This window comes from Solanum lycopersicum, chromosome 1, assembly GCF_036512215.1.
Source record: "Solanum lycopersicum chromosome 1, SLM_r2.1".
NCBI classification, from domain to species: domain Eukaryota; kingdom Viridiplantae; phylum Streptophyta; class Magnoliopsida; order Solanales; family Solanaceae; genus Solanum; species Solanum lycopersicum.
This window is the reverse complement of record NC_090800.1, coordinates 92,545,167-92,569,226: the sequence shown is the minus strand read 5'-3', so window position 1 is coordinate 92,569,226 and position 24,060 is coordinate 92,545,167. Positions and strand designations below refer to the sequence as shown.

Here is a 24,060-nt window from a genome sequence, read left to right as displayed (position 1 = left end):
AACAATCACTTGTAAAGCTTATATACGTGTTATGTCAACGTTTGCTTAGAATGGCTTTGTAATTGAATCCTACATGATTACACAAACATTTTGAAACCGTTATGCGTTTCAGTTTATACAATATGGAATAAACTCATAAAATAAGAACCCCATGGTACTCATTTAGTCAGAGAATATTGTCATATGTTATCAACTTTACCAAATTTGCATTCCTAATCAATTAACACAAAAGAGAACACACAAATTTAGGATTGGGGCGGATGTTTCATCTGAAACTCCTTTATTGAATATATGTATATATGATTAATTAATTAAATTATATTATTAAATCCCTTAATGAAAATCATATCTTTATCACTAGCTGAGATTAAACCTCTCTTTGTCTTATTGTAAAATTTTTTGGGATGTGGAGTCCATTGGCATGAATAAAAATTAAAATATTTGTACTATATATAATATTCTCTCCTTTCACATTATCTATGGACTATGGCATCTTCTGTTCAAGATATGTGTGAAAATATTTTGTGAACTATAAAATTAAAAATAAAACGCTTATTTTATTTTTTGGAAGGAGAGTACAACATTTCGGGGTAACGGAAATGCTGCGTGAAATAAAAGCCACCTTATCTGCTGATGGCCATGCTTTATGCGTGTCATGTTTATTGGACGATTAACCGTTCTAATAAGTTAAATCTTAGCAAACATTTACGCACTAAGATAATATTATAATATGAGTCACTTATATCTGAACATAATATATTTTTAATTTATATTTTATATTTACTTTTTTTTTTTTTACTTTTCATGAGTCGATAGATTAAGAACTTATTGAAATCAATCTTATTTATTCTACGAATAGAACGTAAGATTCATATACATTAATCTTCTTTAAATTTTACATAATTTAGTGGGTGTAGTATTGTTGTTATAATTTGTATTATATACACAATTTTAAAAAAAATATTTTTTTAAAAAAATTTATGATACAAAACAAACCTTAAATATTTATGTGATTATAATAATTTTATTAGAAATAAAAGAAAATTTTTAAAATTAAATTTTTACTATTAATAAAAATATAATATTTCATTGACATAAACTAAAAAAACATTATATAAATTTAGACGGATTGAGCACAATGTATAATAAGAGTTCCCTGACACATTTTTTTAATAACCCCTTCACAGGAGCTTCACCATTTTCTTTATTTACTTTTTGGTTATTAAAATCCATAAATTTAGATCAAGAAATAGATAATATTTCTTTTACCCCCTCTACACATTAGATTTAAAGTCAATTATATCACTTACATAAATACCTTTCCCCCTTCTTACACTTTGTTTTTTCTACCACGAATAATAATATATTTAATATAATTTCATTAAATAAAATTTTAAAAAATTAAAATATACACAAATTTTATCTCTATCTTGTTATTTCTAGCAAATTCCCAACTAAAAACAAACAAAAAGAAACCTATCTTCTACTATGTAATCTGCTTAAATTCTTTAATGATGGTAGGTGTGATTTAGGTCTTTGTACAAATAATATGTTTATACACCATTATTTCACCTACTAGTGTGATTTATATCTCGTTTGCCACTTTCCAAACAACAAGAAGTTTATATACTCGGTGCCTATCTAATGCAAGTTTTCAAGAATTCCCTTTGCATAACTTTGAACTTCTATTTATCTATTATTATAGGTTTATTAATATGAATATTATAATAAAAATATTAATATTAGTTATTATTTAAGCATATATAATTTAAAACAAACGAGTAAACTAAATGAATAGAGTGAACATAAAAACTTTGACTTAAAGGAGGTGTATATAAGTCCACCTTACAAAGACGAAGACATTCAAAACGAAACCGCACCGAAACTTTGTGTGTTGTACTCTACTGAAGTACGCACACAAACACATGTTCACACCTTCATTCCCTCAAACCTCACTTGTTAAATCTACTCCACTTGACCCCACTCTCACCCATCATAAATATATCTATTCATTTTACCGTTAAATTCCTCCTCCTTCCTCTTCACATACAAACTTCATCAATGGATCCACAAAAACTCTCAAGTTTCTTCCTTATCTTCTTTGTTTTACTCCAATCTCTTTCTTCCGCAGGTAATTAATTCTCTTTCAATTGCTTTCTCTGATTAAGACGCGAATCCACTTTTTGGTTTAATCGAATATATACTTTGCTTTCTGGAAGAAAAAGTCTGAGTGCTTTTCAGCTTCATAACTTTTTTCTTTAATCGGTGAAATTTTTAGACACTTGGTAAACACTTGTTTACAATTGGTTCAAATTCGACAGCGCAGAGAGATTTTATTATAAAGAAAACTAATTGTCTTTATCTGAAAATGACTCGTATGATTAAACAAGTTTCAATGTATTTTAATTCTATACTAATTCGTCTTGTAATTCAGATTCGCAGGCTTTTATCGGTGTAAACTACGGCCAAGTTGCCGACAACCTCCCGCCGCCGGCAGAGACGGTGAAACTTATTCAATCAACGAGCATTCAGAAGGTGAGGTTGTACGGAGCGGATCCGGCTATCATAAAAGCGTTGGCGAATACCGGGATCGGGATTGTGATCGGTGCTTCCAACGGAGATATCCCGGCGCTTGCCGCCGACCCGAATTTCGCCGGACAATGGGTTCATAACAATATTTTGGCGTACTATCCGGCGAGTAAAATAATTGTGGTGAATGTGGGTAACGAAGTCGTGACCTCAGGGGATCAGAACCTTATTCCCAAACTATTACCCGCCATGCAAAATGTCCAAAACGCCCTCAATGCTGGTAGGTGGTTGTTGATCAATGAATGTCTTTCAGATTTTGACTGATGTTCCTTACGCGGAATTTAGAAGCCAAGTATCTAAGTTTTTTAATAAAAAAATTGACATAGATTTCATAAATTTTTTAATAAACGACCAAAGAATCATACCTTTTGAAATTTATAATCTAAAATAAATTGTAAATATTTATACGCTTATGATAAATGATTAGTTTTGAAGTTAAGTCTTTAGTAAATTATAAAAATGCTGCATTTTTGGTTGGGACATGCCGACAGGGTGAGTACATCCATTCATTATTCGAATATTTACTCTATTTCATTTTAACATGTACGCATATCTGACTTCAACACATTGTGACATTTCTGCGACGATAAGAATCTGAAAAGAAAGAGCATCATTGAAGATGAATATAACAGTTTGATAAAATCATTATTAAAAAGATAATTGATTTGTTAAAGTTGATAGTGGACCTACGTACGATTGAAGGGAGTAAATTATCTGTGTGTGTACTATACTATTTATTTATTCGTGTGTAAAGTTCAAAAATCTTTGCACGTGGTACTTTTTAACCGAAATGGTGCTTCCAACGCAGCTTCCCTTGGTGGTAGAATCAAAGTATCAACGGTACACGCCATGTCCATTTTGTCCCAGTCCGACCCGCCTTCTTCCGGGTTATTCAGTCCTGTATTTGGGGACACACTGAAAGCTCTGCTGCAATTTCACAAGGACAATGGTTCACCTCTGATGATCAATCCATACCCATTCTTTGCATATCAGAGTGATCCAAGACCTGAAACTTTGGCATTCTGTCTCTTCCAACCAAATGCTGGCCGGGTCGATTCAGGCAACGGTATCAAATACATGAATATGTTTGATGCACAGGTTAGTTATTCTTCACTTTTTACGTAGTTTCTAAATATAGAAGCTGTAAACGTAGTTAACTAATGTAGTTTACTGCAACAAACTGACACATTCTCTCAAAGAGCATGGCCAGAAAAGCTAGTGGTAGTATTAGAAAATATTTCAACTCTATATTCTCATACTTTCTTACTGTAAGAACATTTTACTGATTGGCTCTTTTCCCCCCCTGTAGTAGTAACGAATAGTATGTAATTTAATATAATTGGCAAGACAATAATAATTAATAATTGACCAACTATCCATAATCACTACTCAGTGACCTCTATTTCTTGGCCTTTTTTGTGCAATTTGATGGGACCTAAAAAGCATCTAGTACTCTGGATCTTGACTCTTGCGTGGTAATGACAGCCTGTTTTTCATTAAAAATTAGTAATTGGACAAGGTTCTGATTCTCAAATGTTATACGATATTTAATGGGAAACTTGACTCTTACATATGAAAGGATAATTAATTTGATAAGAAAAATTATTACTGATTTTATTGGAATCTGTTTGGACATATGTAAACCGTGAGTTCAGCAAAGTTTGGTGTGCTGGGCCCAGTAGAATGCTATACTTTCAAAAGAATATATACCATCAAAATTTTGTAAATGGAAGTACACATTAGAAAAAGTAGTGCACATGTTTTGTTTGAAAAATCATAGATGGCACCATATTGTTTTGATATTCTTCATGTTTTCCAAGTTAGAGACAGAACCTATGAGTTTGGACTGGACACATTGAAACCTTTTCTTAATGCATCCATTGAGAGTATATATATCCGAGATGAAGATATTTGGTAGGCAGGGCTATGCCAAAATAAGACTTTTAGGCGTGAATCCACATTTGTGTGGTCTAAAAGCAGGTAATGAACATCGGTTGGAAAGTAAATATATATATATATATATATATATATATATATATATATATATATATATAAATCGAGACAAATATAGTTGGTCTATTCACTGTCCCTGATATCGTAGCCGGTCTAGAACCATTATCAATAGATTCTCCTCTTACTTGCTGACTAAATCAACTGCTCCAATACTGTAACGCTCCTATTCCCTATTTCAATAAATTGTCCTTAATTAGTTGCTCAGGTTGATGTGAGAAAATTTTGTGTGCCTGCAGGTTGACGCTGTACGTTCAGCCCTGAATGCGTGGGGATTTAAGGAAATTCAAATTGTGGTTGCAGAGACAGGGTGGCCATACAAGGGAGATCCAAATGAAGTAGGCCCTAGTATGGATAATGCAAAAGCTTATAATGGTAACTTGATAAACCACTTGAGGTCTATGGTTGGCACTCCATTGATGCCTGGCATATCAGTCGATACCTATATCTTTGCTCTCTATGATGAGGATTTGAAGCCTGGACCCGGCTCGGAACGCTCCTTTGGACTTTTCAAGCCTGATCTTTCCACGACTTATGATGCTGGCCTCTCGAAAAATTCCCAGGTGAGAACAATAATTTGCCATCCAACAAGTTCCAAAAATAGAAAATAAGTTCCAAGAATATAAAGAAAATATATGTTTTCAATCAAATGATAATAGATTTTAGGTTTCAAGAGCCATATAGGTAATATCTGTAGTACTTCCTTCGATCACAAATATTAGTCCTTTTGGCAAATTGTGTACTACTTATTTTTCAAATTAATCCTTGCTAGTCCAACAAGTGAAATATTATGATACGATTAGGAGAGATAAATGGTAGTTCAGAAAATTGCTCTTATCATTGAAGGCTATTCATATGTCTTTCTTAACAAGTGTGCAAAAATGTTCAGAGACGAATAATACAGACAGGAGGTAGTATATGTACCGCTGCATTATAATAAGATGCAGGGGATAGAGAAAGTACATTAGGATTGAAGGCCAGTACTCAACTCATGCTGAAGATCCTTATTATGTTTGTTCTTTTTGTGTCTTTTGTTAGGCTCCTACAGCTCCAGTGACCCCTGCTCCAGTAACACCGACAACTCCAATAACTCCGGTTACACCAGCACCAAAGCCAACAGGATCAGCTACATGGTGCTTGCCAAAGCCAGGAATTCCTGATTCTGAATTACAGTCAAACCTCGACTACGCCTGTAGTATGGGTATTGACTGTAGCCCTATTCAAGAAGGCGGTCCATGCTTTGAACCAAATACTGTTGCATCGCATGCTGCTTATGCTATGAATGTTCTTTATCAAACTGCTGGAAGGAATCCCTGGAACTGCGATTTCTCTCAGACCGCTTCCCTCACCTCAACAAATCCTAGTAAGTTTCTTCTCATCTTGCACCAGCACTTCTCCATAACACCATTTGCTTGCATTTAGTTTTCATATATGAAAAATATTGGTTAAATTTATACTGAAATCTTGCTATGATTATTTCACATCCAATGTGGCATAACAATTCAATGACAAAACTGTTCTTCCAAATTAGATACAAATGTTAATCCAAATTTCAAACTGTTAATAACTAATTAAACACATGTTTTGGCAAGGCTATAGCTTTCATATTTGGTACTTGATTAACTACCCTTGTCTTTATGTCAATAAATAACATTTTGTCTTCTTCTTTCTTTTTCTTAGGTTACAATGGCTGTACTTATCCTGGTGGCAACTTATAACGCAAAGCATCTAAATATATTTTATTATGATGGAGTAGTTTATGTAACTAAAAAAATTGGTCGATAAATAATCCCATCTACCCCCTTTTTCCTTTTGCTAAAATGATCAGGATTGTCTTCGAAGAAGAACTATATAAATTTGAAGTGTATAGTTCCTTAATACTATCATTTTCTTTCCAAACAACATATCCCGAGTAATGCAGTTGGATTAAAGATAGTGGGGTATTGGCAGACCATTGGAAACATCCGATATAGTTTATTTTTGTTCTCAGCTTCAATTTGTTTGATAAATTTGACACTACTCTTTAAAGTTGTATTCTATTAACCAAATTAAAACTTGTATTCGTGATCCATGAAATCTATTTTTCAAACTCAAGCAAAAAGTAAAAATTTAAAAGAAAACGAAGTAAATTAAAAACTTGTAATCGTGATCCATGAAATTATAAAACAGTAGTCTTGCTATTTGCTTGAAAATAATTATTTATATAATAAAAGATACCAGACATGAGTTTTTGTAGTTGCCAAATCCCATAGACCACCATTTATATATTTGCAACCATATTTCATATAGAATTCTAGGGTAATAAATTCACGTGTTTAGCATAAATAAATCACACAATAATTAACGGTTGAGGATAGAACTGAGATTTACTTGGGAGAAGCAATCAATGTTAAAAAGTCTAGACAAGTTGACTCAATCTAAGGTCACAAAAGTAATAATTTCGAAAATAAAAAAACAAATATTTTAGGACAAAGCCCCTTCTTCACTTTAAAATATATTTGACTTTAAATTGAATTATATATGTATATAATTTTATATAACTGTATTTTATATATATACATTTATATAAATGGAAGCGAGATCGGGAGAGGGAGGTGGGAGGTGAGAGGCGAGCGAGATTGAGAGAGGGAAGAGAGAGGCGAGTAAAAAAGGGCAGAGAGGTGAATTGTACATGTATATAGACTAAACAATTGTATATTATACATATTTATTTGTATATCCACGCGCATTATACATATACAAACATAAATATTATATAAAATCTAAGTCAGTTCACATAATTAATATATCATGTTAATATCAAATGATAATTATAACAAACTATAGTCATGATGAGTAATTAAATAATATAAATTTGCTTATCCGCATAATTTTCCCATAAAATAAATCATAATACTATAATAAAGAAATACTCTCAGTTCTCTTTTGGGCCGGAAGCCCAAAGAGGACTCATTAGTCGCGGTCAATGAAGTCATGTGGACCCCACAAGAACACGTCATGTACAGCGGTGGGCCCGACGGCTATCAGTCAAACAGCTCTCTGTAAAAGGCTGAAACCACCCTCACACCACCACCAACTTCCGTGACTCGCCGCTGTCTCAGCCACTCTTTCTCTCTCCTCTTTCTCTTTCTTCTTCAAAAACCCTAATCCAAGCAAAAAATAAAATCTTGCAATTTTGTGAAAATTATGTTTCAATTTCCTTAAGGAAATGTCAGTTGCGGAGCTGAAAGAGCGGCACATGGCCGCCACACAGACTGTAAATGATCTCCGTGAAAAACTTAAGCAGAAGCGTCTCCAATTACTCGACACCGATGGTAAGTTCTTTCTTATTTGAAGCTGTTTCCGTAACTATTCCAGAGATCTTGATTTTTTTTTTATTTTCTTTTTTCGCAGTTTCTGGGTATGCAAAGACGCAAGGTAAAACTCCGGTAACGTTCGGCCCAACAGATCTGGTTTGTTGTAGGATCCTGCAAGGACACACTGGAAAGGTTAGATACTTTCTCCATCTTTTTTGAATTTGAGATTCAAATTTATATAACGAAATTCATGCTTTCTTTCTTACAATTTATATGTATATACATACGGATTGTTTGTTTGATCGATTACTTTCACGACTTAAACTCAAATTTGTTTAATTATATTCTAATTCTTGAATCTTGATGAAAAATTAACTCAAATTCGTTTAATTATATTCTAATTCTTGAATCTTGATGAATATTGAAAAAAAGTTCTTGAATCTTGATATGATTTTTTGTTTATGAAACCAACTTTTTAATATATATTTTCTGTGTATTTTTCTACCTTTGCTAATGAAATGAACAAGCTAGATTAAGATCTTGAGCTTTGCAGTCAATCAAACACCATCATATTGAGTTCAGGACGAGAATTTGAGACCATGGATTTTTGTCTTTTTGGTCTATGGCTGGTCCTGTTAGCATGTTTAACCGTTAACAATGCAGTAAAGCGAGTACATTTTGAAAGTCTTACTGCTATCGTAGGCCCCCTAACAAGTACGAAGCTAGCACAAACTCTTTTTGAACTGTGCATGCATGAATTTAGTGTAAGGGCTGAGCAAGTTTATGTTTTTAACTACTCTATTCTTCAAGGTGTGGTTGTTATATGAGTATTAACTGTCACCTCTTTTCTTTCTTTAGTCTGCTTTACTCCCTTCTCACATTTCCCTTCAGTAGACGAGTAATTGCTGGGTGCACGAGGTAATTGGTTCTTGAAGTAAAATCGACAACTATTGTATGATTGGAAGTGACTAAACCTAGTACATTGTGACTATTGTTACTTGACAAAGTGTCAATTGAATTTTATTCTCAAAGTCAAAACATAACATGGCGACAAAATAATTCTTAGAAATAATAAACAACAAGTTAAAAAGTGGAGGCACAGAGCAGTAGAAGAAGATCAAATCAACAAGAGCAGAGTTGGTTAATTAGTCCTTGACAAGGGTCTAACATAGTTGATTGTAATCTATTGTTTTCAACTTGAATGATGCATTATATTCCCTCCGTTTCAATTTGTTTGTCTAGTTTTGACTTGACACGTAGTTTTAGAAGTATAGACGGCTTAAACAGAGGGAGTACGTGTATGGAAGGATGTTGCTTAGTCACTAATATGTGCCACCTAAAAACTTGGACACTAGGAAAGCATGATAACTATCAAATCAAGCTAACATCTAACTAGCTGTTAGCCAGTGTTTTGGAAATCAATAAGTGAAAAAAAGCAACGACTGCTCGCTTCAATGAAGTGTGAAGTGAAGGCATGGTTTTTTTTTTAACTAAAGCACGATTTAATACGAAATTAGGTAATATTAAATTCATATAGATAAATGACCAAGAACTCAATAGGAGTCAATAATCCTCATAAAATAGTAAAACTAGATAGTCAGTTAACTTTGTCTCAAAAAATAATCCTCATAACATGTTAAGCAATTTCAGAACCAAATTCATGGAACCCTAGACGAAAATGATAGTTATCTATTAGAAGCCAATTCTTAACCAAATTCATGAAACCCTAGACAAATTCTTAACCAAATTCTAGATGCAAATGTTTTACTCTTCCTGTTCTTCTTATATAATTCCAAAAGAAGTAGAGAAGAAGAGAAATTTGGAGAGGAAGAGTTTAACATTTTCGTGTAGGTTTTCATGAAAATTTAAAGAGGAGAGGAGAAGAGACAAGAAAAGATTAAGGGACGAAGAGAAGAAGATAAGAAATAACATTGCAACACTAGAATTAGAGGAGAAAAGAGCAGCAAATCCGAGTAGCAGCAGCAGGAAAAAGATGTGTAAGACTCTGTTGCAATGGTTTTAAAACTAGACCTAGAATTAACCCTAATTTCATTGAAAATTTCCAAAAATCTCGCTTTTTTCGCTTAAGGATGCTTCACGCTTCAGGCACTTCTTGCTGAGACGCACACTTTTCTTTTCTAGCCTTGCTTCAGGGCATAAAGTGCTCTTCCCCACATCTTGCCTGATCTTAGTTCACGCTTTAAGCACTGAAGCGAGCGCTTTTAATTTCACTGCTGGAAGCTGTTACGGAAACTAGTTGGTTTTTTTGAAGAGGCAGCTATAAGACATAGCTATTACAATGTGAAAGATCAAAAATGACAATCCACCTGTGGAGAGACTAAAGCAAGTAATTAAGGAATCATCATACTCATGAACTACCCAACTGCATAACACCAAGTACCGGTACTCACTAAATTGAGTGAGAATACTTTATTAATCATACTTGCTCATTAGTTTTGCTTCTTTATGTGCATATAATATCCTCTAAAAACTTTGTTGATGTATTAATGGAGAGACCATTGCAAGTAAATAAGGGAACATCATATACATTATAAATTATGGCAACTTAGTTGATGTATGTTGGAGATCATGATATAGGGGTATTACTTCGTAACTGTGAAGTTGTATTACCAATTTTTTAAAAATATTTTGCAGGTCTATTCACTGGACTGGACTCCTGAAAAAAATCGTATAGTTAGTGCATCCCAAGATGGTAGATTAATAGTGTGGAATGCTCTGACAAGCCAGAAAACCCATGCAATTAAGCTTCCATGTGCTTGGGTTATGACCTGTGCCTTCTCTCCTAGTGGACAGTCTGTTGCTTGTGGCGGCCTTGACAGTGCCTGCTCTATCTTCAACTTAAATTCACCAATCGATAAGGATGGGATCCATCCAGTATCGAGAATGCTTAGTGGGCATAAGGGGTATGTGTCTTCGTGTCAGTATGTTCCGGATGAGGATACTCACCTAATAACTAGTTCTGGTGATCAAACATGTGTACTTTGGGATATAACTACTGGCTTAAGAACTTCTGTGTTTGGGGGTGAGTTTCAATCTGGGCACACTGCAGATGTATTAAGGTAAGCTGTTGTATGGGCTATGCAATTATGCTCTCTTTGTCCTTAAATTTTGCAGTATGTTTAGCGTATCTTCTGCTTGTATATTGGGAAGCAATCTTATTTCTTTTCCATTTATCCAGTGTCTCAATTAGTTCATCTAACCCTAGACTGTTTGTGTCTGGGTCCTGTGACACAACTGCTCGACTGTGGGACACCCGAGTTGCTAGTCGAGCTCAACGAACATTTCATGGACACGAGAGTGATGTCAATACTGTAAAGTTCTTCCCTGATGGTAATAGATTTGGAACTGGTTCAGATGATGGAAGCTGCAGATTATTTGATATTAGGACTGGACACCAGCTGCAAGTATACAACCAACCGCATGGTGACGGTGACATCCCTCATGTTACTTCCATGGCATTTTCTATCTCAGGCCGTCTTCTCTTTGTCGGGTACTCTAATGGTGATTGTTACGTGTGGGACACCCTATTAGCAAAGGTACAACAAAGTTACATCTTGCTTTTTAACTCATTTCTCCAAAACGTTCTTCTATCATTCTAAACATTATCTAGTTAGCAAACATTTTGAGGCAATGCGTGATCCAAGCATACTCAATCTCTTCTTTTTTAGTAGGTAACATTTAAATTTATTATTACCATTTTCCTTTCCAGATTTCCTTTTCATTTTGATTGTTTGTACATATTTATGATGTCTTTGTTCTTATCTGACATCAGCTTGATTTCTTGCTGTTATGCTTTGAATCAATAGGTGGTCCTAAACTTAAGATCAGTTCAAAACTCACATGAAGGGCGAATAAGTTGTCTGGGACTGTCAGCTGACGGAAGTGCCTTATGTACAGGAAGTTGGGATACAAACCTGAAGGTAAGCTTTACAGTGGTTTTCTCTTCCTAATGAACAAGAAACTACATTATGGTTTTAAGCATCAAACCAAATTCTAATGAGATGAAGAAATCTAAGAAGTTTAGAACCATTAATTACAGAATTTATGTGTGTGAGGAAAGAACTTATACAAATAATGGATGGTAGCTCCTACATTTCCCCAAGTTCTTACGTGGATGAGAAACACATATCATATTTTTAAATCCATGACTGAGATTGGTTAATTAAACAAGGTCCTAATCATGGTTAGAGTAATAAATATTTCCATATCTGATATCTGAACTTTCCTCTCTTTAGCTAAATTCATGTCCTAACATTGTTATTTTCACAGAATGTATTTACTTTTGTTATTGCCACTCCATACCAACTGAATTCCTACCCTGTGTTTTAAGCTTTTACTATATTTTATATTCACAAAATGGATTTGCTTTGAGGTTTTCTTGTTTCCGTTTATATATACATGGTCAATAGCTAGTAATATTCTGAATACTGAATTTGTATTCACTTCTTCGTTGGAAACACAAGGTCATGATATGTTAAATATTACTAATCAAACAAATTTGAATTTTTAGCAAATTTAAGGCCCTTCATTGGTGATACAATTTTTTTTTCAATATATGAAATATATAGGCACTATAAGGGTTAGAGTTTGGAGGTTAGAAATTTAGAAAACCAGAGTTGAGAACAAGGATAGAAGTCTTAATATATTTATGGGTGAGATATGCATTGAGATTGACAAATTCTTTTGAAGCAAAAATACATGGAATATCTACTATTCAATCATGGTTAAAGTCTTGCTTACTACAACTACTAGCCTGTTATATGAATCCCCACTTCTTTGTTTAAGCTTATCATATCCTCATTATCGAACACATTGATAGAAGTTCAATTCAGCATATAATCTAAACCATTAATTTAAAATGAGACATCTGTTCCCCATCCAAGTGAGAACATGAAGAAATGAAGAAGAGCCAAATCCACAAATAAATAACCCTATTCCACTTCTCAGTGAGAACTATTCAGGAACCAGTACCTTGAAATTTTGGGGCCTCAGTTTTGTGTTTTGGACTAGCCTGCATAGCGGTCAGCCTTGAATATCAAATAATTACTTAAAAGAAAAGAATTACAATCAATTATTTACAATCAAGGATACCCATCTCTATCTCTTTTATTTTCTCTGCAATAGATTTATCCGACTCTTCACAGTTCAGTTTCCCATGTATTCCACCATTAAAACAAGATCTTAATTTCTTTGTTTCTTTGGCAGATTTGGGCTTTTGGAGGACACAGAAGTGTGATCTGAGTTGTGAAACACCTCATCCTGTTATTTATCTCCAGTCCCTCTTCATTCTCATTTTCTTTCATGGCCAGCCCGTGGGTTCGCGATTTCTTTTGGCATCTTCATAACCTGTAGATCTTTTTAAATCTAGTTAATATTTCTGTCAGATAAACCAAATTGTTTCCACATGAATCTGACATATATTACTAGACCAGCACCAGTTGTAAAAAATAACCTGTTTGTTGTCAAAAATTCTCTGATGATTTCAGCTGCTTATGTAATTAAAATTCTTTTTAAAAAAAATCTTGAGGAATGAAAACAAGCTTTACTTTTGCCACCATCAAAGAACTGTTGTAATATCGGAATTCTTAGTTTGACAGAAAAGCCCAGGCATAAACTTTTTCCTTTTCCTCAATGTTCGTATTTATTCTCCTCCAGCTTCATTGTTTCCATTAACAAGTGTGTTTTTTTTTCATCTTTTTGTAAAAATGATCATTGTGTTCAGGCTTTCTATCATATTTGAGAATTCTCTGTGCTGGTAATATTGTTAGCTTGTTTGTAATGGCACAATGGTAAAATTGCTTCTTTCCTTTTACAGGTAAAACGAAGTGCATTTTGGCACTCTAAGGTGTGACATTGTAGTTGATGATTTAATTCTCGTAGAGGCAAAAATTAGGTTACTTTTCCTAATCCAATCGAGAGCAGAAGGCATAATTTTTAATTAGTAAAACTGTCGAGTAATATTGGTTTTGTGAACAATTTGGGAGGGAAGAAGTACATTGATGGCATATAAATATGTGGAGCCACATGACAAATAGACAATGTAGATACATGTGGCTAAAAGAAGCTATGTTTCTTTGCTCTTCTATCCCAACTAGAAGAAACTGCTTCTTCATCTCTGCCACAAATATCCCATTTTCTTCATCTCCAAATCCTCCTTTACTACTCAGATTTCATACTTCTCACCGTGAAAATCTCCGTTATCTAAAATCTCTTGGCATTATCAAGCCTGGTACGAAGACCTATAAAACAACCCCATCAACAGAATCCCTTTCCCAAATTTTATCCACTGTCAACTTCCTCAATTCTAAAGGCTTCTCCCAGGCTGATATATCCAGAATTGCTCTTGTTTGTGACCATGTATTTTCTCCTGAATTTAATGTTGAGTCTGTATTTGATTTCTTTAAGTTTGATTTAGGTGCAACCCCAGAAGAAACTCAAGGTTTAATTCTTCGATGCCCTCAAATTCTTGAATCCAATGTCCCCTTCTGTTTGAGACCAACATTGCTTTATCTTAAAGAATTAGATATTGGAAACTTGAACTTGCCAACAAACCTAAATGCTCATCTACTGAATACCCGAGTGGATAAATTGCAAGAAAAAGTTACATTTTTTAAGGGAATTGGGTATTCTTATGAAGAATCAGCCAAGTTTTGTGCTAGATTTCCTGCTATATTTGGTTATAGCATTGAACACAACTTGTGGCCAAAGTATGAGTATTTGGTTGAGGATATGAAGAGGGATCTTGAGGAACTGAAACTGTTTCCTCAATATTTTGCTTTCAGCCTTAGAAACCGGATAGTTCCTAGACATCTGCATCTCAAGGAAAGAAATGTTATAATTCCGTTGAAAAGAATGTTGCTGTGGAGTGATCAAAGATTTTATGCTAAATGGAAATGATTTTCTTATACATAGCGTTGTATCTGTATTTTTTCTTTGAAGTGACCCAATTGTCTAGTGGTGAAAGATGAATTTTCATGCATAATGCATCATCTTTAAAGTAATCGGTCTTATCTGGTAGCTTATTCATTTTCCGATCCTGACCCCTTCATTGCACAATTAAAGGTGTGAGAAGAGGCCAAAGGACAATAATTCGAGACCAACTTCCAATCACAAAAAGAATGAACCATCAAAATAGCAAAATTTAGAATGAATACAACAAGCATGGTGCCAACTTTGTATCTCGAACCAAGTACATCAGGTAAATACTTCGACAATATAATGCAAAATATACGGGCTAGAACTATCAACTCTTTCCTTCGAACCAAAAAAAAAAGAGAAAACGATAAAACCAAATTTAGTGTTTGAATTAACCCAGCCGACTGACTCATTGAAGAGTACCTCGCAGTTGTAAACGGACCAAATTTACTTGGTAAAAAAAATTAAAATAAATCCACTTTCTATTACAAGTATTGATCTTCAGCTGATCTACCAAACTAGCCACTTGCAACAATTTCATGAATTGCATCGCTGACGGATATATCTTCAGACCTAACGGCCAGTTTCATTGCAACCTCCTTTGGCCCACCAACTCCAAATGACAACCGAACTAGAACCTTTACATTGCCAATGTATAAACCAGATAATAAACATGTGTGTGATCTCGAATTGCTTGGGACTACCTCAGTACCCTGGACAAACATCATAGAACAGTTGAGGATTCCACATAAAAAGATATACGCATAGTTGCTCAGAAAAGGTTCGACCAAATATGTATTAAGGTAATCTGTACAGTATGCCCTTGCTTAAGTTCTAACAGAGCGTTTGAGTTGATTAAAACCGTGAATGAAAGACAAACCTCGCAAGGTTGCATGCCAAGAAGGCTGATGACTGCATTTACAGCTTCAGTTAGGCCTTCCATTGGTCCGAGACCATATTCATCTATCTTTTCACAATCTGCTCCCAAACTCTCCCAGGCATTCCTAAAGTTGGACACTCCAACTTTTAGCATATAATCTGCTGAAACAACCTCAAGGTCTTCTAGCTGGTACTCGTCTTCGACACCATCATCTTCAACTTCACCAGTAGATGGATCCACCTTGTGTATCACCAAAAATTAACACAGCATATCATCACATTGCAGAGCGAAAGATATCTTGGAACAATTTGACAAGATACACGGAGCTACATTTCATAATCAGAACCATTGAATACAACAGATAGAAAGAAAAAAATCAGCAGTTTTTTTTATCCTTTTGGAGGTTGAGCTCGGAAGGATACTCTATCTGAATGATATACTTCAGGAGAACAGGGTCCAAAATTAGTTCTTGAAGTTAAGATTTCGGAGGATAACAACACAAGTTATTTCTAATGCAGCTGTTATTTTGAACAGGCAGAGCTAAAAGATGGTTGTAGTGATGCTGCTATTATTATGGAAAGAAGACCACCTTAGTCAAGATGCTCCACACAACTTACATGGCTTGCATAGTTGTTAACAAGTGATCACAATTCACAGCTCAAAAATCCATCTTCAAACTAAAATTATCATATATAGATCTCTCTATTCATAAGCTTTAGAGAAGACTTTCCATACACACAAGTTACATGACTACAAGAAAAGCTGAACTACCAGATAGGAAAAGGGGAAAAAAGCTAAAACATGGTCATCTCTCAAGTCAGACTCCATCCAGATCTGTTCACAAAATAATTCAGGAGAATTATACCTCTTTAACGATGAACCTTAATGTGTTTGAGAATTTCCCAACAGCAGGGACTCCTTCCGGTCTCTCAAAAGCCACAAATGTCTGCCCTGGAGTATCGTATGGAAGGGACTTGAGAGGTTTGGATGCTACTTCAGAAAATTCCTCAGCTTCAGAAGCATCTACTATAACACTGACCTGCAGCAGGCAAATAACATTTCAAAATGATGATCACGTCAAATTAAAATGCAAGAAATTCCTCCAAAGAAAAATTCAATACATTCTCCAGCAATTGTTCAGGAATAGTGTTGGTGCAGTTGTACTGGAACACAATATGACTGTCAAAAATGTGCTTGACAACATTAACTGCATATTCTGTTTCAGCTTCTGTTAGCTCCACTGGCGCAGATGACTGGTCATTCATGGAAAAAATATTAGCTTAAACAAGTACAAACAAATCACCATAGAAAATAAAAGATTATGTATATCGATCAACGAACCTTGAAAAGCTTCCCATAACTGGCAAATTCTGGAATAGAGGACAGTAATCTTTCATACGCATCAACAGTGGAAGTAGGGGCCACCGATGGAGCAGACAAACCAGTTGGCTTTTTACCAGGTGCTTTCTTCTCTGCCAAGGGTTGAGATTTGACTTCCTTAGGTACAGAATAAATATCAAATGGTTCCTCCGAGGGCTCCTGCCACCATTACAACAAAAACGTGAGGACAAATGCAAAAAGAACTAGAGATCATAATAGAGAGAAGCTACATACATAGTTCTTCAAACTGGTTTCCAGATTGGTTAAAGGGACATCGAGTGAACCAAAAAGGAATTCTTTCACCTCTTCATCAGTTTCAACAACTGCACCATCACCACCAAGGGTATTCAAGTAAAGTGTAGCACGGTCACGGACCTGCCAAAAGATTGCAACACTTGTAACTGAAAAAGATTATGACACAAGTAGAAACATATTGCAATCATTGAAGTCTACAGAGGAGCTAACTGAAAAAAAATATTATAAACAAACAAAGACGAGTGAAAAAGAAGCTGGTGGAAGTTTTAAAACTTCATTCATAACAAAACACTCAATTTCTTATGAGGAAGGAGATGCAGATACTCAGATATGTAGTTCGTTTCAGATGATCTTTGACATATGTAGGTTGCTAAAAACAAGTACATGCAACACAAACGAAATCTAAGTTACTAGCCAAAAAGGAAGTGAAGACATAGTTAAACAGTTGAGACAAGGAATACTTCTTTCTAGTTTACATAGGAATGACCGAATGACAAAAAGATATGGGGGAGGGAAAAAAGAAGACAAAATGTAGGCTCAACCATTTTCTTTTGGTAAAGGAAAATGTTATGAGTAAATGCCAACGAGTTCTGCAAATCCCAACAACATGAATGTTAATCAGGGAAATATGGAATCTTTGGCTATTTATTTTCCATCCTTTTTTTTTGTCTTTGGAGTGGAAACAACAAAACTTAAGTAAGCACGTGATTGCTCATAGTCATATATACAGGGCCCTAAATTTCACAAATCAAAGAATGGTTCTCCTGATTTACATGAAAGGAAAAGGATAAAGCAAACATTAACAAAGTAATAAAGAATAAATACTCGAAGGCATAAAATCTAATGACTAACCTCATCATCACTGTCAAACAGACAACGTTTCAACAGCACAAATATGCGAGGCTGCAGCATATTATAGAAACAGTTTTAAAATCAAAATGCAACATTCAGTCATGACACAAACTGAAACCAGAACAATTCTACCTTTAATGAATCAACCAAGGCACCAAACTTTGCTAAGGTGCTCACTGCACTGGCCCGAACCGTTGCGTTTTCAAGTATCACCCGATTATATATATATCGAATGTACTTACTGGGATCAGAGGTCTTAGGTCCTTCATTTCCAAGAAAGTGTAGTATCTATGGATAGATTGAGGTGAGAAATAAATAAATACAACATCACATAAACCAAATGAAAACAAAAATTACAAAGAAATAATGTGGATAGACAAGAAAACCAGGATTAGCAAGAATAGAGGAAATTAACCTGAGTAGAAAGATATGTAAATTCACAGTCCTCGATGAATTCACATAGGTGAAGCAATCCACCTTCTTTAGCATCTGGGATATCTCTAATCAGGATCACAATCGAATCAACAATAGCCTTCTTGTACTCAAATCCACCTTCTTCCCTCAAAATATTGCTCAAGAAATTCATCCTATTGTTGTTAAAAACACACACACACACACAAAATCCATGTCAAGTGACTGTTAAAAAGTAACAAAAAAAGATTATCCCCCTCTCCCCCCTTTTTTTGCATATTAAGCCTTGCATACATATATTATATACTGATATCCAGGTTTCTAAGAGAAGTCCATGATTACTCACAATGATCTGTACTTAAGGGGGAACTTCAAACACAACGATCTAATGGCTTCCACCACCACTATCTTAAACTCATCAGCAATGTCAGACATGAAGTTAGTGATCTGCTTCATAAGACGATCTATGCTAGATTCATTCCCAGTCTTGAGTAGAGTTGTGATAGCCAGAGTTGCAATGCTCCTATTTTGATCAGAAATCAGACTCTCCATATCAATGTTGCAATTTGTCACAGCCATAGGATGTGTCATTGCCACCTATACATGGTTCAAAAATTACAAATTAAGCTTCTTCAGTTACAAAGTTTAAGAAGGTAGTATTGTAACCAACCAGTACTACTTTAAGTGGCATAAAAATCAATATCATAGAGAATTAAATCCAAACATGTGTGTACAAAACAGAGATAGGGTTATACTGATGTGGAAGCATTGGTTAGTGAGCATCATTCTACTAAATAATTATTCATGAACCACAGTTACCAAATTAATCATTCATAATAGTAGTAGTAGACCAATGAATACACAGATGAATCACCTTGTTCAAAGTGCGGACAGCAGCAAACCTAAGAACTGGCTTAGAAGAGCTTAAAAAGAGCTGTAAGACAGTGATAGCAGGAGTTAATTCTCGAGTAGTCACGCCGTTAAGCTCTGTGATTGCCCTAGCTGCTTCAAAAATAACCATTTCCGCTTTGTGACGAAGGCAACTTTCTAAATAATCATAGAATGGCCGATCTCCTGTTTGACTAATGCCAGATTCTCTTATAACCTGAAAATTAATCATTCCAGCACACCATAAATAATCCAGAATTAGGATTTCTTTCCAGTAGGCAAAAGCCCAATCAAATAATTACATTAATACTAAAACTGACGGGAAATGAGGGGGAAAAGAAGGCACCTGACTAGTATAGCGAATCAAAAGGCATTGAGCTAGAGGCGAGCGGACACTCCCTTTTGTCAAACTGGTAACTAGCTTGCTAACAGCTAAACGGTCATTTTGTCGAATCTGCAGAAGCAGAAAGAAAATCATATCAGGAGTGTGAACCTTGCACATGTAAAGACCCCACGAAAACATAATTTTCTATATGATCTATTACCACTTTATCTTCAAAACATTATAAGAATTCCCCCCCACCCAAAAAAAATGAAAGAACTAGTACTGTTGCGATTTTCATGAATACTAGAATATGGAAAAACGCAACACTTTAGAAGGTTAGGAAACCAGAGATCAAAAGAATGTTTAAACCTGAGCACTGAATGAAAGGGAACCCACGAGATATTTTAATATTTAAGAACATGAAACAACTACAGACATACAAGGACTAGTACTACTTCAATACAGTATACAACTACGCCTCAGTCCCAAACAAGTTGGCTTCTTTTTTCCGGTCCCGAAACAACTTGGGCGTAGTAGGGTTCTTAATAGAGTAAGGGCGAAGGAAAGTCTTCCGATCTTTGATCCCCCAATTCAGGAGCGATTGAAGCGAATACAATCCAACTGAAACTTACGTTAAATATATATCAACATAATGCTAATAATAACAATAATAAAGTTCTCTATGAGTCTAAAACCTCACCCTCAACTTCAATACTTTTAATTTTTTTATGACCATGAATTCTATCCAAGGCAAACCCTCAAGACCAAGGGCAGCTTTCGAAATTCAGGGATAATGGATCCACTCCTCTACCCTTCACTTAAATATCAAGCTTAGTTTGCACGACCAGGGGCTTGAACCCATGACGTAAGTCACAAGTCCCCCAACCTTTGCCACTTGAACCAACCCTTGGGGGCTTCAACACTTTAATTATGAGGTCTTACTCAATATGATTGTGTTAACAAACAAAAATTTCATGATATGAATAAAAATTCAAAGCAAAATTTTATATTACAAATAACATACCTGGTGCAACAGGGCCAGTGCATGGAACTGAACAAGAGCTGCCCTTGATTGAACAGCTTCTTGTACCTCGTTGCTCCATCTTTTCACGATTTCTGGGTTTGTCTGTGAATAAACATAGACGAAGGAGAGTTAGGAAGATTCCACGAACCGAGCAAAAAATGAAGAAGGGTTCTTGGAACCTTACCTGAAGCAAATGGATTCCACTCACAAGGGCAGCACTTGCAACAACAGGGTTTTTGTCAACAATGGCTTGTTTCAAGTATCTCTCTATTTGGGTGAGAAGTGTCCCATCCGTAATTCGACAAAGGACACGAATAGCATTTGCCCGATACATATCGGTTCTGCTATTCATGTCTTTCATAAGAGAGCTCGTAACAATGATAACCTTTTGGAGGAAATGAAACCACATGTTAATTCATTCATAGGAGGAGCGTAATCTTAAAAGAAAAATAGGAAGAAACTTAGGTATCTGACCTCGTCTGCGGAGGGAGAAAGCTCTTTAATTATCAGATACACCATTCTCCTGAGACCAATATCCTTTGACTGAAAGAGTTTTGTGACAGAAAAGAATACTTCTGTAGCCTCAACCTGCAAATTAGAACAACTTAAGTCGCAGTCTCACAGGAAAAGAGAGAGAAAGAGAGAATGTCATCAAAGTGACATAAAGAGATAAGATAGAGTGACTGCTTATGTGGATTTCCCACGAAGGAGATTGTAACCGGCTACTTCCCCTTTATGCCCTAAGGGGGGAGAAGGACTAAGAATTCTCAATTATAGAAAAGACAAATATTTAGTTTGCTTCAGGTTGCGAATTCAAAATGGCAATAAGAGGAGCCTCTTTTCAAAGATCCATATCATGGACATGACAGAAAATCTATATGAAAACAAGAATTTATAACACTAGCAAACGGCTACAGGAATATTAAAAAAGGGAACATTGTAGGGCAAATAAATAAAATAGTTCTAAATTGGGGCACTGAGATGAAGTAAAAAAAGGAGAAACACTTCAAGAAGGGAAATTCTCTTTGATCCATTGCACATATTGATCTGTTGTTTCACTATGTTAATCAATTTAGCTAATCAACTAAGTTTCCAATATTGCTAGCCAAATATATAAATTCCAAAACTGTAACTGCTGATCAATGCATATTGTGAAAATAATTCACGACCATATCAGACCAGTGTCTCAATAGCAGCATTGAAATGCTTCCGAGATCATTAATGATTAAAGTACATATCATACTGACACACTATATGTAATGCATTACTGAAAATTATCCTTCACTTCAAGCAGACATGCAATAGCATGTGAAATTATCCACTTCCGTCTTTTATTTTTTGACAAGGTAAGACACATGTGATATAATCTCCAGATAACAAGACAGGATCAGCTAATTCCAATTCTATGTAGGGTCACAAAAATCCGGATAAAAAAAATTGTTTTCTGAGGTGCAAAGTGAAGTAGAATTCAGGAAAAATAACAACCTTCACCGTGCAAGAACAACAGAATACGCATATGGAGGAGTTACTCACAATCAAGTATTATCCATATCTTCCGAACCCCTATCCCCGCAAATGAAAATTCAGAACCTTAATACATTTTCTCATAAAAAACAGTTGCTTCATTCAGATAAACGTCACACATCTCTCTACTTCTTCAATATTTCTCTATCCTCTTTAAATGGTGGTTTGGGGTACTTAAATGGCAGCCTGTTGTACGAAGCACCCTGCGTTCATGCAGGATTTATGTGGTGTAGGCAGCCTATCCTAACACAAGCATTCATGGTTGATTCCACAGTTTGGGGCATTGAATTTGTAAAATGTCATTGTACATTCATGCCAAAAAAATAAAGGAATACATGATTTACTGCCAAAACTAATAGCACTAGAGCTAACCTTTGTAAAAGCCTCGCCCTGATTCAGGAGATACAAAAGCTTTGTAATGACCTGAAGAACCGGAAAATAAAAGCAAGACGAACAAATTAGTCTAACCAGTTCGGCATGCCACCAAAACAGAATGAGAGTTAATTTACTTTTGCACAGCATTTTTTAGTTTTAAAAAATAGAACATCATACCTGAGAGCATCTTCTTGCATCCAATTGAGGATCATTGAAAACCCTAGCTTCCTGAAGAACAGCACCCTTCTCAATCCCCATAAATGGGGAATAGTCCACTGTATTGTCATAGAAATCCAACATGTTAATGTCAATTCATCACTCGAACACATATTAAATCCTACTTCAGATAGATCTGGGCAGAAAACTATTATTCTACAGTGGTAAAACTACACAGTATAATCTGAGCAAACTAACTTCCACTATATCATTCAAGCACACATCATCCGTACCTCTTTCGGATCCTAAAAGTTAAATATACTGTATATATATTTATCACTGAATTCCGTATTTGCAGCATTGAGAATAGATGTCAGAAGGAAATGAGAACAATAGCAAGTAACAAAAGCTGATTCACAAGTATTCCACTGTAATCAGACTCATTATCGTCCAGATTCACTTGAACACAAAAACAACAACGAAGAATCTAATCCACAATGCAGATCTATACTCAGCCTCAAACGAAAATCACAAGCGAAAGTAACAATCCAATCAATTAAATGCAAAACCACCGACAAATTAATATGAGAAATGAATCAAAAGCTTGTGCTACAATTAAAAAAAAAAACGTACTTTCGTCATCGCGATCGTCGTCCTTCTTCACCAAAGGCTGAGCCATTTCTGAGACGACAGCTGAGATCTGTAAGGATACAGATAAATAGAAGTGTAACCTAGTCGGATCGGAAAGTAATCGGAAAAAGGTGGGATCGGTTCGGTGAATGAAGAACACAAAGTGATTGAAATATATTTATATTGGGTAGCAGCAAATCGAATAACAGATCTCTCGATCTCCCCTCGGACGTACAAGTTCAGTGAAGAGGGTTATTATAACTTATAAGGGTGAAATAATAAACCGGATCCGGTTTAACCGAAGACTATTTTACATTTACAGTTGAAGAAAACGGAGGCCAGTAACCAATGAGATGTGTACACGTCATACCATGAAAAAAATTTCCTGCGGTCGCCAAAAAAAGAAAAGGAAAAAAGGAGTGACTTATAATATACGGAAAATGGTGCAAGTATCTTTAAAATATGAGTAATTAAAAAATGTAAAGAGTTTTTTCAGTTTGAAAACCCATCTCCAAACAAATTAAAATTC

General features: G+C 35.2%; 4 protein-coding genes across 4 annotated transcripts; 3 read left to right on the top strand and 1 right to left on the bottom strand.

Moving 5' to 3' along the window:
- Positions 1 to 1,792: 1,792 nt before the first annotated feature.
- LOC101246571 (glucan endo-1,3-beta-D-glucosidase) lies at positions 1,793 to 6,501 on the top strand. The gene is made up of 6 exons (XM_004230838.5): positions 1,793 to 2,131; positions 2,435 to 2,809; positions 3,398 to 3,687; positions 4,839 to 5,162; positions 5,638 to 5,962; positions 6,280 to 6,501. The coding sequence occupies exons 1-6, from the start codon at positions 2,062 to 2,064 to the stop codon at positions 6,315 to 6,317; spliced, it is 1,422 nt and encodes a 473-aa protein (XP_004230886.1). The 5' UTR covers positions 1,793 to 2,061; the 3' UTR covers positions 6,318 to 6,501.
- Positions 6,502 to 7,515: 1,014 nt separating this feature from the next.
- LOC101252441 (guanine nucleotide-binding protein subunit beta) lies at positions 7,516 to 13,481 on the top strand. Its single transcript, XM_004230859.5, has 6 exons — positions 7,516 to 7,913; positions 7,993 to 8,087; positions 10,551 to 10,975; positions 11,095 to 11,452; positions 11,723 to 11,836; positions 13,122 to 13,481. Exons 1-6 carry the CDS (start codon positions 7,808 to 7,810, stop codon positions 13,155 to 13,157), a joined length of 1,134 nt encoding a protein of 377 aa, XP_004230907.1. The 5' UTR covers positions 7,516 to 7,807; the 3' UTR covers positions 13,158 to 13,481.
- Positions 13,482 to 13,964: 483 nt separating this feature from the next.
- On the top strand, positions 13,965 to 14,813 carry LOC101266172 (transcription termination factor MTEF1, chloroplastic). Its single transcript, XM_004230910.5, has one exon. The coding sequence runs from the start codon at positions 13,965 to 13,967 to the stop codon at positions 14,811 to 14,813; it is 849 nt and encodes a 282-aa protein (XP_004230958.3).
- A 235-nt stretch (positions 14,814 to 15,048) lies between these two features.
- On the bottom strand, positions 15,049 to 24,044 carry LOC101263943 (coatomer subunit gamma). Its single transcript, XM_004230813.5, has 18 exons — positions 23,535 to 24,044; positions 22,923 to 23,020; positions 22,743 to 22,793; positions 21,321 to 21,434; positions 21,031 to 21,231; positions 20,847 to 20,948; positions 19,844 to 19,951; positions 19,484 to 19,714; positions 18,956 to 19,206; positions 18,614 to 18,785; positions 18,331 to 18,486; positions 18,199 to 18,249; positions 17,326 to 17,466; positions 17,053 to 17,250; positions 16,833 to 16,964; positions 16,577 to 16,750; positions 15,712 to 15,951; positions 15,049 to 15,544 (listed from the first exon to the last, which is right to left on the bottom strand). The coding sequence occupies exons 1-18, from the start codon at positions 23,578 to 23,580 to the stop codon at positions 15,350 to 15,352; spliced, it is 2,661 nt and encodes an 886-aa protein (XP_004230861.1). The 5' UTR covers positions 23,581 to 24,044; the 3' UTR covers positions 15,049 to 15,349.
- Between the last annotated feature and the right edge of the window lie 16 nt (positions 24,045 to 24,060).